The 17,058-nt window shown below is 38.8% G+C and overlaps 1 protein-coding gene and 1 long non-coding RNA gene across 5 annotated transcripts in view; one reads left to right on the top strand and one right to left on the bottom strand.

Moving 5' to 3' along the window:
* The window catches only part of LOC138741891 (uncharacterized), a 280,492-nt gene that overhangs the window by 108,069 nt on the left and 155,365 nt on the right, over nt 1-17,058 (top strand). The window lies entirely within an intron of this gene.
* The window catches only part of creb3l1 (cAMP responsive element binding protein 3-like 1), a 158,949-nt gene that overhangs the window by 53,884 nt on the left and 88,007 nt on the right, over nt 1-17,058 (bottom strand). For both annotated transcript variants that reach the window (XM_069896120.1, XM_069896117.1), the window contains exon 3: nt 3,025-3,194. In XM_069896120.1, coding sequence (XP_069752221.1) covers nt 3,025-3,194 — 170 coding nt within the window. The remainder of the gene's footprint in view (nt 1-3,024; nt 3,195-17,058) is intronic.

The raw sequence follows: 17,058 nt of genomic DNA, 5'->3' as shown, positions 1-17,058 counted from the left end.
TTTATGAAGATTTATCTTCTGTATTTGGAGATGTATTGCAGCAAATAACTGAGTATCAGTTGTTACCGGAATCTTGTTCGAGTGCTATAATTACTGATTCCAAAGAAAGATTGGGATCCGTTGAAAGTTTCTTCGTATAGGCCTATTTCTTTATTAAATGTAAATTATAAAATTATAGCAAAAGTGTTAGCGAATAGACTTGCTAAGTACTTAGTTGATACATATAGATCAAACAGGTTTTATTAAGAATAAAAATGCATCTGACAACATCCTTAGATTGATAACATTGGTCAATGCATCTAGACAGCAACCCAACTACTGGTTGCAATAGATGCGGAAAAAGCTTTTGATAGGGTTGAACTGAATTTTCTATTTAAGGTGTTAGAGAAGTTTAATTTTGGCCCTTATTTGTTGGGTTTAGGCTTTATATAAAAATCCAATTGCTAGGGTGGTGACAAATGCTCAAACTTCTTTACCATTTAAATTAACGCGATTGACCCAGCAAGGTTGTCCATTATCACCAGCCTTGTTTGCATTGGCTGTTGAACTGTTAGCTCAGGCAATATGACAGAATGATAAGATTAAAGGGATGAGAATTGCGGATGATGAATATAAGATTAATTTATTTGCAGATGATGTGTTGGTGTATTTGACAGAACCGGAGCAGTCTTTGAAATATTTGCAAGATTGTTTGTTGGAATTTGGGGAGTTATCTGGATTTAAGATAAAGTGGGATAAAAGTGAAATATTGCCAGTTGGGGAAGGAGATTATTCAGAATATAAAAATATTATAAAATTAAAATGGTCAGATAGAATTAAATATCTTGGAGTAACAGTAAATGCAGATTATCAATCTTTATATAAATTATGTTCCTTTATTAAAAAGGATTAAAATGGATTTCATTAAATTGAAAGATCTTCCGTTAACATTCATTGGTGGGGTAAATTGTATTAAAATGAATATTTTTTCTTGAATTCAATATCTACTTCAGTCGATACCCTGTTTACTTTCAAAGGGTTTTTTTCAGGATTTGAATAGAGTGATGTGGGAATTTTTATGGAAGGGAAAATTAGCTCGAGTAGCTTTGCACAAACTTACATGGAAATATGCATTAGGTAGACTTCAGTTACCTCATTTTCAAAATTATTATGAGGCAGCTCAGTTGAAACTTGTTAGTAGATTGATGGATATGGACCAACCCCAAGTTGGGCGAAGGTATATTTCTGAAGTTGAGGTACACCCATTTATATTTAAGTGGAATATTAACATATTGCGGGAATGTAATATGCCAGTATTAAAACATTTATTAAATATATGGGTTAAAAGAAATATGGTTTTAGGATCAAAGGGTAAGTTATCAATTCAAACCACGTTATATCATAATCAGCTTATTTCTTTTTCAATGTTCAATAACCATTTAATGAGATGGAATTCAAAGGGTATAAAGATAGTTCAGAACTGTATTGAAGAAGTTCAGTTTCTTTCTTTTAATCAGTTGAGGGAGAAATTTGATATATCTGTAAATTCTTTATTTGTGTATTATCAACTCAGAGCTTTGATAAAAGATAATTATGGTAAAGAGATTAATTTACCTATGTTAACAAAATTTGAATTTTTGATTTCCTCGATATCAAAGAAAGGGTATATTTCGGATATGTATCAATTGTTACAGGAAAGTATAGATAAACCAGAATGGGAGAAATCTAGGACTAAATGGGAAAGTGATTTAACTTATATTATCCCTCAAGAGAATTGGGAAGTTATGTGTCATGAAAATGTAACTAAATTGACGAATGTAAGGTATGGAATGGTTAATTACACTTTTTTACATCAGTTATACTTGACTCCAGAGAAACTGAAAAAATATGGGTTTAGTAATTTGGATTCTTGTTTTAGATGTGGATTATGTACTGGAACTTTTTTTTTACACGCCGTTTGGTCTTGTGTTAAAGTACAACCATTTTGGGAAGGAATTAGGTTGGTCTTGGAAAAATTATTCAAACTTAAATTACCATTAGACCCATCGATTTTTTTTGTTGGGTTACATGGTCTCTTTGAAGGGATTGGGGTTGGATAAATTTCAGATTGCATTTGTACATTTAGTGTTGTCTGTAGCACGAAAATGTTTAGCTAGTACTTGGAAAGATAATGTGGAGATTAATATAGCACGTTGGCATAATGAATTGAGAACTTTTATTACTATGGAAAATATTACATGTAACTTGCATGATAATTACTCCTTTTTTTGTTAAAATGTGGTCTTCCTATTTGGAATATATGAATTTGGAAATACTTGAAATATTGTATATATTCTGTTCTGTTTTTCTATTTGGCTCCCCTTAAGGGAGCTGGCTGAAGAGGTGGGAGGGGCTTTTGGTTTTATACATACATATATATAGATATCTATATAGATATCTATATCTAGATGTCTATATATATCTATATCTATAGATCTCTCTCTCTCTCTCTCTCTCTCTCGCTCTCTCTCTCTCTCTCTCTCTCTATATATATAAATTGATTTCTTTCTGTTGTTTGATTGTATGCTGTTTAAAAATCTTTTAAATAAAGTTAAAAAAAAACAATTTCAAGTTTAAATTTGCACAAGCATTCAGTGTGCACATACTTTTGCCAAAGGAAAAACATTTGCACAACAAGATTTTTTGCACACACTGACTACTAAAAATTAGAGGGAACATTGCTTCCAGATAAACTCATGAATATAAAGGCGATGGAGGAAGTTGATTTTTATTTTGATGTAGACATTGTGTTCAGCACAGATAAGTGGGACAAAGGACTTGTTCCTGTGTTATATTGTGCCAAGATCTAAAAATTACTGAACTGTTCATAAAAGGCAGGTGGGTGGTGGAGGCACGAGTACAATATAATAATGGTGAGTGAGTGGTGAATTGATCTGGGGGCCAGGATCCTATGGCTATTACAAGGACACCTATTTTCAACGATCCCGTAGTACCATCTGAGAAAAGGCTCTTAATAATGCATTTTCACCATCTCATGAGACTCACCGGTTCTTCTGTGGAGTTTGTGTGCTGGCCAGGGGCCGTGTGCTCTCTGGAAAGGGTTGTCGTCTGGGTTGATGGAGAAGCACAGCAGGATTCTGACAGCATATTCGGCTCCTGTTTAATCATGATGTGAGTCAGGTCAGGGCCCAGGGCCCAGAGTCCACCATCAGCCTCTGTTCAAACAAGCAGCAAAGATAAATGTGAAAACATTAATATTTCCACAACAACACATCTGCATATGCCTATTCAGGATTTGAACAGACCTTTGTATTAACATGGAAGAGAAGATAGAAAGCATTTTTGGATTGAAACCATTGCAACAAAGTGGCAAAACAGGCCAGGTCACTTGATGATCATCAAAAATTAACAAAAACCTAACTTTCCAGAGACTTAATGCTTGATACACTCACAATGTTTAGATAAAGAAAAACTAACAGCATAAGCAATTAGGCAGAGTACTACAACCCATGTACTATAAACCCATCACTGTTTATATTCTCATGCAGAGAGTTTACATTCACTTGTTTGGAACCCTCCCTACTCCAAACCATGCCCTATACCACAATCTTCATACCATATCAAAATATGGCAAATATTCCATCCCAGTTGTTTTCATCCATTGTCAAGCTCCCTATTCCCAATTCCCTCATTGTGCTACACTGCATGTTCTCATTTTTCACTCTGTATCAGACTCCTGTTATGAGCCCAGAGGACCCCAAAACCCAGCAGCAATAGAAATTCACCAAGACAAATGGTTACTTAAACAATAGTTGCTTTTAATTTTCTTTAACATAAAAACAGGATCAAACTTTAACTTTTACTATTAACTTAACCCTCTACTAATTCTAAGTGCACGTGTATGTAATGTGTATATGTTCAGGAAGATTCTTTGCTTTAATGGTCCAATCATTCACTTCTCACCTCCAAGTTCACCAGTATTAGGCAATTCTTATACTGTGCACAACCTTTATGAATTTTCACCAGGCTCTGGTGCTTAAAGGTAAATGGTTACTGCTCAGGAAGGTTCTTGCTGGTTTCAGAGAGATATTTGTTGTTCTTTGGACACATGCAAACTGATTTCCTCCAATCAGCCACTCCAATCAGTGTCTTGCCAAAGAAACTTGCCCCATCATGTGTTTTCTAAATGATAATCTCTTCTTCCAGGTCACAACAGAGTTCCTCTTGTTTCCCTTATTTCAGGAGAAACACTCTAGCCAGCCATTTCCTCTTGTAAGGACCACAAACATTTTCAACAAGCTGAACTCAGAACTCACAACCCATCTTCAAAATGGAGTTTTCCCCAAACCTGCCAACTTGCCACATTGCAGCTTCCAAAAGTTACTGCAGAGCTGATCTCTCTTCTCTTTCTCTCTCCCTGTAAAAACCAAAGCTCCTTGCAGGGATCTTTATCAGCACTCTGCCTGTACATTGTTCCATTTGCACCTACTTCTGAAGTTCCTTCCAAAGCAGTTCCATTGTCTTTTGCTGATGACTGAATGCCTGATGCCTGAATGTCTTTTGCATTCGCTGATGCCTGAATGTCTAGCTTCAACCAAGCTTGCATTTTAAATTACATGTGAAGTGTAAGTATCTGTTTGTGAAATGATTTGCACTAAACCCCCACAATCTATCTCTTTTAAAAACACAATATAACCTGTAGCACTCCTTTTTCCCAATTATGATTCATTGCCATTTTTCTGATAATTCCAACTGTGCCACACTCATTCCCAGTCCCCTCATCGAGCATGCTTCAATCCCATCCTTCGTTTTCTCATTGCAAACTCCCAATTCCCAACCTGTGCTATCATTCCATTCCTTGTTCCCTCCTGATGCAATTTTTACTTTACATATTCTAAAGCATATTCTATAAGTCCTGCATTGTACTCACTTGAATATTCTCCTCACTCTATATTGTGAAGACAACAAATAATATTAAAGAGGCTATAAATGGTTATAAATCTTGAGCCAGGAATCTTTTGTAAAACACCATGGCAGAAGTGTGTGTGCTAAAATTCCTACAGGCTATTGAGCAAGCTGCTCTATTTTTTTGGTTTCAGGATTGTTTTATGAGAGTTATTGTACCAGCACTGACGTGCCACCAGTGTAGAAAGAGCTGATATCTTTGCATTTAAACATTTTTGAACTGATAATGAATTCTACCAGGAGGTCTCCAAGCTGAATATCCAGTTCCAGATAGCATGTGGGCTTGTGATGATTATTCCAGAGCCCAGAGTAGCCTTCTGTTTTCAATTGTCACTTGGCATGTTCATAGGAATTGCTGCAAAGTGGTGTTTCATTTTCAATTTTGTTCTCTGGTTCTAATTTAAAATCCTCAATGTCTACACATACACACCTCCTAATGAGAATTTCTGTAATCATGATACATGTCTTAATCTCAACTTTTTAAGTGTGCTATAAAAGGTCCTCTTTCAAAGGGAAGGCAGCTGCCCTGGAAGTGGATGTATATCTATTTAAAAAACCCAGCCATTTAAGCAGAGTCCCCACAGCCTTAGAAAGTGGTGTAGCAATTAAAAGGAGCCCTATTTTTATTGAACAAAGTGTGATGATCTTACTCTCTGAATGTTTTGCAAACATCAGCCCAAATTACAAGCCATCTCAAAATCATTAGGTTCAACACCTCAACTGGCTGAAGGATTGGGACATGGGAACATCATCATCTATAAAGATTCTCCTCCAAACCACACCCTTTCCTGACTTGAAAATAGATTTTCCTTCATCTAAATGCTGGAATTCCTTTTCCAACAACACTGCAGGTATAACTTCACCAGAAGGGCTGTAGTGGAGAGTTAAGAATGAAAAATAAATGGTTGCCTTGCTGGTGACACCCACAACCCTGTAAAATTAATGTTCAAAAAGTATGTGATCACTCTTAACAACCAAGTTACAACTTGTTGTCACCACCCATTAACCCAGTTACAACATGTTCTCACATCTTCAGCCTGGTTACCATCTGTGCTGATGAAAATTATACCAGATGCAGCCGGTGTTTATAATCCTCAGCCTAATTGCAACTGTGCTTTCTACTGATGAAAGGGACATCGGTAACTGATAGAATCAATAATCTGAACATTTCCAGTGATCACAGTATTGTTTCAAAATGAGAAACTAATTTTGTAAGTTTCTGGGAACTAAAACACAAAAGATCAAATAGAAACATTTAGAAGAATTTGCATTATGATGAAAAGAGGGTTTTGGAAAGAAACAGAAGTTCCAACAATAATCCCCTGACAACAGTGGTGAATGGAATAGAATGATGTTGAATTGTGGTTAAAAATGGTTATGAGTAAATGACCAGAGCCCAATGATCATTGAAAAATTCTATATCAGCTCTTTGATTCTTTTCCAATTAAGACTTGAATCAGTTTTTTTTCCCATATCATCCTTTTGATAAATGATCATCAAGGATCACACCAACCAGCACATGTTCTGTTCTCGCTGCTACCATCAGGAAGGAGGTATAAGTGTCACAAGACTCGTACCACCAGATTCGGGAACAGCTGCTCCCCCTCCACCATCAGACTCCTCAACCACAAACTCAATCAGGGACTCATTTAAGGACTCTGACTTGTGCACTTTATTGATAGTTTTATTCTGTACTGCACAGTTTGTTTACATTTCTTTATCTGTTTACATTTCTTTATTTGTTTCAAGTGTACAGTGTTTTTTGCACTACCAATTAGTGATAATTCTGCCTTGCCTACAGGAAAATGGATCTCAAGGTTATGTAGTCTGACAATAAATCTGAAAATCCCAATGCAGTCTGATTTCACCATTCAAAGTACTTCTGATGTACTTTTTTTACATATCCGAACAAAGAAATTTCTCATATCCCCAGTTCTTCTATGTCTACATCCTAGGATTTTTCCCCCTTGTCAGATGAAGCAGGTTCTCTCTTTGTTGCTTGAATAAAAGTCCTCGCATTTTTCCCTTACTTTTTTTCTGAAGTAATAAAAATTATCCCAGCTGTAAACAAACAGCTACAAACAAAAAGACAAAATCACACTATGAAGCTGAATTCCGTTATCCATGGTATCACACTTGTTCACGCATGCCTCTGTCTGGGCATTTACCTTCTTTTTCAAAGCCGCTCCCAATATTTCTCTTTAGTTGCTCCAATCTCTCCATGATATCTGGGCTCCTCCAATTCTGCTCTCTCCAAGTATTATGGGTGCCATTCTTTCACTGCTCTGGAATACCCTCTCTAACTTTCCACCTCCTTTTTCAAAGCTTTTGGTTATCATGGCTTTACATTCAATTTTATTGGATGTTATAAAAGTGAAAGCTGTTGGATTAAAAAAAAACATACAACACAGTCACAGGCCCTTCAGGCCCACGAGCTTGTGCCATCCAAATACCCCAATTAACTGATAAGCCCTGTAGATTTTTGAAAGGTGGGAGGAAACGCTTGCAGACATGGGGATAATGTACAGACAGCGCTGGATTCAAACCCTGGTCACTGGCACAGTAATAGTGTTGTATTAACCACTACTATAATCGTGGTGCCCTATGTTAACTGTGTCACCCTAAACTAACCATGCCATAAAAATGATTGATTTAGACATACAGCACTGAAACAGACCATTTTGGCCCACGAGTTTGTGCCACCCGACTTACACCTAATTAACCTACAACCCTGGTACGTTTCAAACCGGAGCCCCCAGGAAAAATCCACGCAGACATCACAGGATTCAAACTCTAGTCCTGATCGCTGGCGCTGTAAGTCATTGCATGCTAACCACTATGGCAACCATGCCACCCAAATCCAAAATTTAAATAAAAACAGGAAATATTGAAAACATTCAGCAGATCAGGTAGCACGTGAAGAAAGAGAAACAGTAAACATTTCAGGTCTGTAATCAGAAATGAGAATGAGTATTTTTTTAAAACATTTTCTGCTTTTATTTCATATTTCCAATGTCTTGACTTTTTTTTTGATACAATGAAATGTTGTTTCCAGATTAGGGAAAGATCTGTTGAAGGTGCTAGAAAAATGGTAAGGAGATAGGGAGTACAGCTAATGCTGATCAAAAGGCAGACATGGACAATTTGACCAAATGGCTGGTTTCTGGGTTAAAATAACTTGATTATATTTTGTGGTCTACTCCACTGTTTTATTAGTGAATAATAATAATGCAGCTAAATGGTAGAATTGTGAAAGAAAGAATGAGTGAGGGGAAATAGTTTATACTTCGTCAGCCTTCTCTGGTTTTGTCTAAGAGATTTTGACTGGCATTGTCAAACTTCAGCCAGAAATTTTTATGTCCTTAAATGCCCCAAAAACACACTAATAATTTAATTCTCATTTAATTGACAAAAAGAAAGACTGACTTTCATATGCTACTTTATTTTCTTAGTTTCAAAATGTATGTTTAAACCATAGATTGGTAAATAATTAGCCACACAGCACACAACAAATTCTGCCATCAACACAGAGACAAATGACCAGCAAAATCTATTTTGTTAAAGAAATGTGAGAGAGTACTTTCCTCGACTTCTCAAAGAGGAATATTTGCTCTCTATTTGAGGAACCTTTAAATTAAACCCAAAGAACAGCTTTATCATAGTCTTGGCTCTTTTCAAAACTCATAGAAGTAAGGCAATTACGATGGACAATTTCATAATTTATTCCATGCAACATTGAATATTTAGAAATATCCTTTCCATGAGTCCCTCGAAACTCTGGAAAGGAGTACAGAAAGCCACTTGATTCCACAGTGTGATATAATGCAGTTTAAATTTATGCAGAGGGAATATTGAATACAGTAAATTATAGCAAAGTAATACTTAAAGTATTTATTGAAAACAAAATGATAACACTTTTAAAAATTAATGGAATAACTTGTATGGTTGTTAATTGCAGCATAATCAATTGTCCATTGAATTTCAATATAGTCATCACATTTATTTTAACCAGCTGGGTAGATAATATGGTCATCGTTTTTTTAGCCCAAGATTCAAGGGGCACTTCTGTCAACAATTGGTCCCTCAGAATTTGTTAAAGGCACAAAAGTTGTACTTTCATGTCACCCAAAGACCAAAAATTTACACAAGACCAGACTGAGTGATTAGAGATTCATACTATCTGATCTTAGACATCGTGAACAATTTTTAAGGACAATAATCCTGTATGGGCCTATCAGATGCCCCCCCCCAATGACTTATAATCTTGCTTGGGATGCAGTCAGGCTCGTGTTTGAGAAAGAGCTCTTGAAAAGTATGAGGGCACCATCAAAATAAACCCAGAGGGCCGATGTCATCTTCCAGATGCTGTCAGAATCAGGGATCATGATAGAAAACATAAGATGATCCTTGTTATAGTTACAAATATCATAACCCTATCATTTAGTTCAAAGTTCGAATTTATTGTCAGAGTACATACATGACATCACACCCAACCCCAAGATTCTATTTCCTGCCAGCCAGGCAGAATTTCTGCTTCTCAGTATAGAACACTCCAGCACAGAAAACAGGCTATTCAGCCCTTCTAGACTGTGCCGACCATTATTCCGTTACACCTATTGACTTGTTCCCATTCCATAACCCAACAGACCTCTCCCATCCACGTATATATCCAATTTATTCTGAAGATGAGCCCACATTCACCACATGAGATGCCAGCTCATTCCACACACCCACCATTCTCTGAGTGAAGAACTTTCCCCTAATGTTCCCCCTAAACCTTTCCCTGTTCAGTTTGAAACTATAATCTCTCATATTTATCTCAATTGCACACAAATATTCCAAATTTGGCCTCACCAATGTCTTAAACAACTTCAACATAACATCCCAATTCAAATACTCAATACTTTGATTTATAAAGGCTAAAATGCCAAAAGCTTTCTTTACAACCCTGTCCACTTGTGACGCCACTTTCAGGGAACAATGTATCTGTATTCCCAGATTTCTTTGCTCCTCCACATTTCTCAGTGCCCTTTCATTTACTGTGTATGTCCTACCTTAGTTTGCCCTTCCAAAATGCAACACTTGTCCGCATTAACCTCCATCTGCCATTTTTTGCCCCATTCTCCCAATGGATCCAGACCCCTCTGCAAGCTTTGAAAATCTTCCTCACTATCTTTGTGTCATCAGCAAACTTGCTGATCCAATTTCCCACATTATCATCAAGATAATTAATATAGACAACAAACAACAACAGTCCCAACACAGATCCATGAAGCACACCACTTGTCACAGGCCTCCAGTCTTGAAGGATCCACTATCACTCTCTATTTTCTCCCATGCAGCCAATTTCAAATACAGGTTACAACCTCTCCATGGATACTTTGTGCCTTAAACTTCTGAACTAACCTCCCATGTAGGACCTTGTCAGAGTCCATGTAGACAACATCCACAGCCTTTCCTTCATCTACCTTCTTGGTAACTTCCTCAAAAAACTCTACAAGATTCGTTAAACATGACCTACCATTCACAAAGCCATGCTAACAGTCCTTTATCAGCCCATGGCTGTCCAAATACCTACATATCCTATCTCTGAGAACTCCTCTACTAATTTATCTACTACTGACATTACCTGGTTTATTTTTGGAGCCTTTTTTAAACAACAGGACAACATGAGCTATTGTAAACTATCTGTAAATTACTCAAATGTGATAGTACAGATTCTATCACCAATGTGTATATGTACATATGTACAGATGGTAGTGTAGGATGACTGTGATTGGCTGAGAGTGTAGCCACAACTACTGGCAAGTCTTAAAGGATTGCTCCTAGCCAGACCAGGTCATTCTGGACTGGTCGATCTACTTGTGATATGCTCCAATCTTTTAGTTAATAAAAGCCTTGGTTTGGATCAACTAGTTTTTGGTTCTTTCGACATGCTTTACATCAATTTAAAAAAAGTATACAAAGAGAGAAATGTAAACAAATTGTGCAAATGTGCAAAGTAGAAGTCCTTAAATGAGTCTTTGATTGAGTCTGTTGTTCAGGAGACTGATGATGAAGGGGTAGCAGCTGTTCCTGAATCTGATGGTACAAGTCCTGTAGCACTTATACTTCTTTCCTAATGACAGTAGCAAGAAAAGACCATGTCTTGGATGGTGTGGATCCTTGATGGTTGCTTCTGCTTTCCAGCGGCAGTGTTCCATGCCAATTTTCTCGATAGTGAGGAAAGTTTTGCCTATGATGTACTGGGCTATGTCTGCTATATTTTGTGGGGCTTTCCACTCAGAGATATTGGTGCCCCAATAACAGGCCATGATGCAGCTGTTCATCACACTTTCCTCTGCACATATGTTGAAGTTTACCAATGTTTCTGATGGCATACCGAACTTCCACAAACTCCTGAGGAAGTAGACATTGGTATGATGGGTCCAGGAAAGATCCTCCAAGTGACTCCCAGGAATCTAAATTTTCTTCACCCTCTCCATCTCTGATCACTCAATGATCACTGAGTTGTATACCTCTGGTTTTCCTTTCCTGAAGTCTACGATCAGCTCCTTGATCTTGGTGGCATTGAGTGAGAGATTGTTATCAGTACACCATTCTGTCAAGTTTTCAGTGTTCCTCCTGTATGCTGACCCATTGGCTCTTTTTATACAGTCCACAAATGTGGTATCTTCAGCATATTTCTAAATGGCTATGTTGTCATACCGAGCCCCACAGTCATAGGTGTAAAGTGAATAGAGCAAGGGGCTAAGTACTCAGCCCTCTGGTGCTACAATGCTGATTAAGATTGTGGAGATGTTCTTGCCAATCCGAACTGAGTTTGGTCTGGAGGTGAAGAAATCTAGGATCTAATTGCATCGTGGGTCCCAGGTCTTGGAGTTTGCTAATCTGTTTTAAGGGAGTGATGGTGTCAAATGCTGAACTGTAGTCAATTAAGAGCACCCTGATGCTCTTGTATGTATGTGTCCCTACATACCAGGGTTTTGAGTAGAGCCAGTAAGATGACATCTGTTGCTGTGGGAGGCAAATTGGAATGGATCCATGTCATCATTCAGACAGGAGCTGATATTCTTCAACACCAGCCTCTCCAAACATTTCATCACTGTGGTTATGTGCCACTGATCAGTAGTCATTTAGGCAGGTTACTACACACTTCTTTGGCACCAGCATGATTGAGGCATGATAGCTTCCCCTGACTGATTGAGATGTTGAAGATATCTGTTGGTCAGCACAGGTTTTCAGTGGTCAGCCAGGTACTCTATCCAGACCCAAAGCTTTGCTTGGAATCACTCTCCTGAAGGCAGCCCACATGTCATCTTCAGATACTGGCAGAAGAGGATCATTAGGGGTCTTGGAAGTGCGCAGGGATTCTTCCTTGTTCTGGTCATGAAATTGGATGTAGAGGCCATTGAGTTCCTCTGGAGTGAAGCTTTTCTGTCTTTTACTGCACTGTTTGGTTTTGTAGGCAGTTATGTCATTTAGGCCCTGCCACAGCACTCAGGTAGCTTTTGTTGTTTTCATTCTCATCCAGAATCATCATTTCACATGGGAGATTGTTTCCTTAGGTCATCCCTGTGCCTTGTGCAGTGTTCTGGATCTTCAGACTTAAATTCCTGTCATCTGACTCTCAGCAGTTTCTGGATTTCATTGTGGTTGAGGAAACTCCTGAACAATTTGGTGGGGACATTCTTGTTCTTAGCTGTTTTGATAAAGTTTGGTATGGCCTTGGTTAGTCATCCAGATCCTCAGCTGAGTTCTTGAATCCACCCAATCCACTGACTCGAGGCAATTTTGCAAGCATTCTTCAACTTCTCGCGTCCACCTTGTGGTTGTCCTGTTCTCTGGTGCCTCTCTTTTTAGGATTTGTATGTATGCAGATAGAAGGAGCATCCCCAGGTGATTTGACTTGCCAAAGTGTGGTCTTGGGACCTGAGGGTTAACTTTTTTCTCCACAAATAGTGGTGGGTGTATGGAACAGCCGGCCAGAGGAGGAAGTTGGAGGTAAGTAATATTGCAATATTTAATTGGATACTTGGATTGGATTGGTTTAGAGAGATATGGGCCCAACATCAGCAGGTAGGACATGTGGGTGGGATATGTTTGGTCGACATGGAAAAGGTCAGCTGAAGACCAGTTCCATGCTGTATAATTCTATAACAACATAATTGATTGACAACCAATCCTCTTTGGATAGAGCCTTTCTTGATGTAGTTAGTTATAGGTTCAAAAAACACCAGATTTTACACATCATCTAAGTACCACAAAATTTCACCTTGGTAGAGGTTCCATTTTCAGAATAAAGCCCCCACCTTTTTCTCTGATCAAATTATAAGTTTCATGGGGCAATTTGGAAAGAGAATTTGCATGGTTCCTTGGCTAATATCAAACAAAATGGAACCCACATTTTTTTTTCTCTCACTGTTAATCCACAAGGGTCTATTGAAGACCTGGGCAGCTATTTGAAAAAATATATACATCTAAAAGGTTGACCATTCAATAATGTGGACCAGGCACAATATCTCTGTGTTCTTGGTGCTTTAGACATCAAAAGTGGTGCACTGCATTTTAGCATTTGCCAAGCTAAATAGAGCCTTAGGATGTATAAATAGATCCACAGAACAACCAGTCTCTGGAGGAAGTAACACTGGCACTCTATAAAGTTGAAATGAGATCACACTTGGAACTCAAGTTCTTCCTTGGTCAGTAGATTCAGTGAAAAGTATAGTGACATTATAAAAGTTGATTGGATGCTGTTTCAGTATGGTGAGCTATGAAACAAAGTTAGTGGAACTGCTGAGCTCTTTAACTGGCAATTGGCTGACAAAGGAAGACAGGACGGTCTTAGAAAGGGGTAGAGATTCAAAGAAGGGATTCTTTGAGATAGTGACAGCTGAGGGCACGATTGACTAGTTTAACCCTTTAAAATTGGGGAGTGAAGGAAGTCAGAATTGGAGGGGCAGATAGCTCTCAGAAGCTTACTTGGCTGCAGGATCTTAGAGGTGGAGAGAGGTGAAGCTTGGGATTTGGGGACAAACAGGCTGGGAAATTTGTAAACCAGTAGCCAGTGACATGTTGAGATACTGACAGCAGAATTAAGATGGATTATTTTAGGAAGGACAGAATGATGAAGCCAAGCACCAACAGCACAGGATCAGTCAAATCTGGACGAGAGCTGAATACCATGAGCTGATAAGAAGCAGGCAATGTTACAAGGTGAAAGCAGAAAGCATTGCCCTGCATAATTGATTGAAAGCTCATTCTGGAGTCTGTTCAACCCTAGGTAGCTGCCAGGGAGAAATGAGACTACAATGCAAACGTGATACCAAGATCTTTTTTTTTGATGTCTTGATATCATCATGGAAAAAAAGTACATTTTTTAGTTTAGTCTGTAACTTGATGTTGGGCAAAAAGGTACAGTGCTTACAGTCTTCTTCTTTGGCTTGGCTTCGCAGACGAAGATTTATGGAGGGGGTAAAAAGTCCACGTCAGCTGCAGGCTCGTTTGTGGCTGACAAGTCCGATGCGGGACAGGCAGACACGATTGCAGCGGTTGCAAGGGAAAATTGGTTGGTTGGGGTTGGGTGTTGGGTTTTTCCTCCTTTGCCTTTTGTCAGTGAGGTGGGCTCTGCGGTCTTCTTCAAAGGAGGTTGCTGCCCGCCAAACTGTGAGGCGCCAAGATGCACGGTTTGAGGCGTTATCAGCCCACTGGCGGTGGTCAATGTGGCAGGCACCAAGAGATTTCTTTAGGCAGTCCTTGTATCTTTTCTTTGGTGCACCTCTGTCACGGTGGCCAGTGGAGAGCTCGCCATATAACACGATCTTGGGAAGGCGATGGTCCTCCATTCTGGAGACGTGACCCATCCAGCGCAGCTGGATCTTCAGCAGCGTGGACTCGATGCTGTCGACCTCTGCCATCTCGAGTACTTCGACGTTAGGGGTGTACACATGGCTAAACTACCTTTACCACAATCCTCTAATTTACTTCAATCCAGTTACTAAATTACATTAATTAGGATTGTCATCAGGATATTGTTCTTTTGAGCAGGAAGTGCCACTCAGTAATGGAATGACAAACAACACACTCTAATCCATCTTTTGGTTCATATGGAAATTCAATGTGAATCGACTGACACATCCTGAAGTCAGCAGGTGTCGGTAGCTTTAGGATTTCCACTTGCTATTATAGATGATCAGAGGTACAAAATCCTAAAGAGATAAATTCCAAAGGTAACTGGAAGGTTGGGATGAAGCTGAAAGAAGGGGGAGATAGGATAAAGGACTGGCATGCATGGAGAGGGGCTAGATGGTATATGTGGGAATTGGGTACGAGCCATGTGCGTGCTATAGTAAAACTGAGAATTAGGAGTAGAATGTGGAGTGAAGATTGAGGTGTAAAATGGAGGTCGCTACAAGGTTCAAGGTGGGGGTGATGGTCTACGTTAAAGAAAGCATTCAAGTCAAGAGTTGAGTGGGATAGGGATTGAAGATAAAAGTCGGAGATAGATTTAGCCAAAAGGTTGGGGATGGAATGGCATAGTTAAGGATGGGAGATGGGCTAGGGTTGAAGTTAAATTTGCGAGTAGGATGTAGTAAGTGTTAAGGGCAAGGTATGGTGTAGAGATTAGGATTGAGTGTGAGAGTTAGGAAAAGGCTAAGGATTAAGTAGTGGACTAGGGGTGGGGGTGTGCAAGATTTAAGGCTATGGTGAAGATGGGTCAGGGACACAGTAGAATCATGGTTTAGGATGGGAGGTTAGAATAAGCCCTGGGAAAGGGGCGTGCTGGGAATTTGGCTGCTGAGCAACAGTGAATAGTATGGGAAGGACAGTCTCCATTGGTGAAACAGCACTCAAACAATTTAGATTATCAGTGTCCTACTTACTCATACATTACCTGCTGAAAGTAGACATGTTCCACTATTGCTGCAATTCTTTTTTACCATTCCAGTCTGCAGCAACAAATTGGCAATCACACTAGGCTAGCAGGCTCATTATCAATGATCAGTTAGTGTCTTTGGTACTAGGTAGCCTCATTACCACCCGTTTTTAACTATTTTAAAACATATTTTATTTGTACCATCATCATCTGAAAGCATTCAGCACAGATGACTAGGGCTGACCTTTTCATTCTCAAAGTAGAAGCATCAGAATCTAGTTTGTGTTGGCAGAAAGAGGGCGGAGTTTCTTTGTGTCAGCAAAATGGACCTGAATGAGGATTTTTTTTCTATATCAAGCATTGTAGAAATGCTCCGACCTTAGGTTATTTGTGTTAGGACATCAAGAGGCAAGTGAATAGAATTGAGAAATGGATCATTCATAATATAATTGGATGCAAAAGCAGGCTCAAAGCATGAATGGCCCATTCTGATTCGTGTTCTTAATATACAATCAATCACTATAATCAAACCCCATCCAGCTACTTCCAGTGTCCTGCATATAAATCTCTTCATTCCTTCTGGCAGAGGTTAGCAAATCAGCCCATATGTAGAACATACAGATTTCACTTAAAACTGGTGAGCTTCTCCTCAATCCAATCAGAATTTAATATTGCCTTGATATTAATGCCTTAAAAGTACCCTCGGAGTTTGTTCTGCAGATAGCTTTATTGGAGCAATGACACACATAAACTCTCAAATCAAGCACTGATGAAGATATTACTGTATGGCCCAAGACAAATTTGGCAACTTAACAGAGTTCAATCAATAATTTCCACTTTGGCTCATAGGGAGACATTAATCACTGACATTATTATCTGGAGAAGCCTGACACATTTGGTAGCAACACTGTCCAAATCTGCAGCAAACAAAAGGCCATCTCACCTCTGAAGTTCAACTGCAATGCATTTTTACTTCAATGTAAGATTCCAAGGTATTATACTTGTATTATCAAGCAAAACCTGCTACTGAACTGCATGAGCAGATGGTACAATGGATGACTTAAAACATTAATCAATGCAATAGCTTTAAAGGAAAAAGTTACAGTAGATCAGGCAACAGAGATCGATATTGTATAGAAAATCAGGAAGGTAATAAATGTAGCCATGCCATCATCACCTATGTGAGAATTTAACATGTCAGGAGGGGGAAGAGATGGGCAAGCCTTGGTACCTTCCTG

Source organism: Narcine bancroftii, chromosome 1 (genome assembly GCF_036971445.1).
Source record: "Narcine bancroftii isolate sNarBan1 chromosome 1, sNarBan1.hap1, whole genome shotgun sequence".
NCBI classification, from domain to species: Eukaryota; Metazoa; Chordata; class Chondrichthyes; order Torpediniformes; family Narcinidae; genus Narcine; species Narcine bancroftii.
This window is presented reverse-complemented; position numbering and strand designations above follow the sequence as displayed.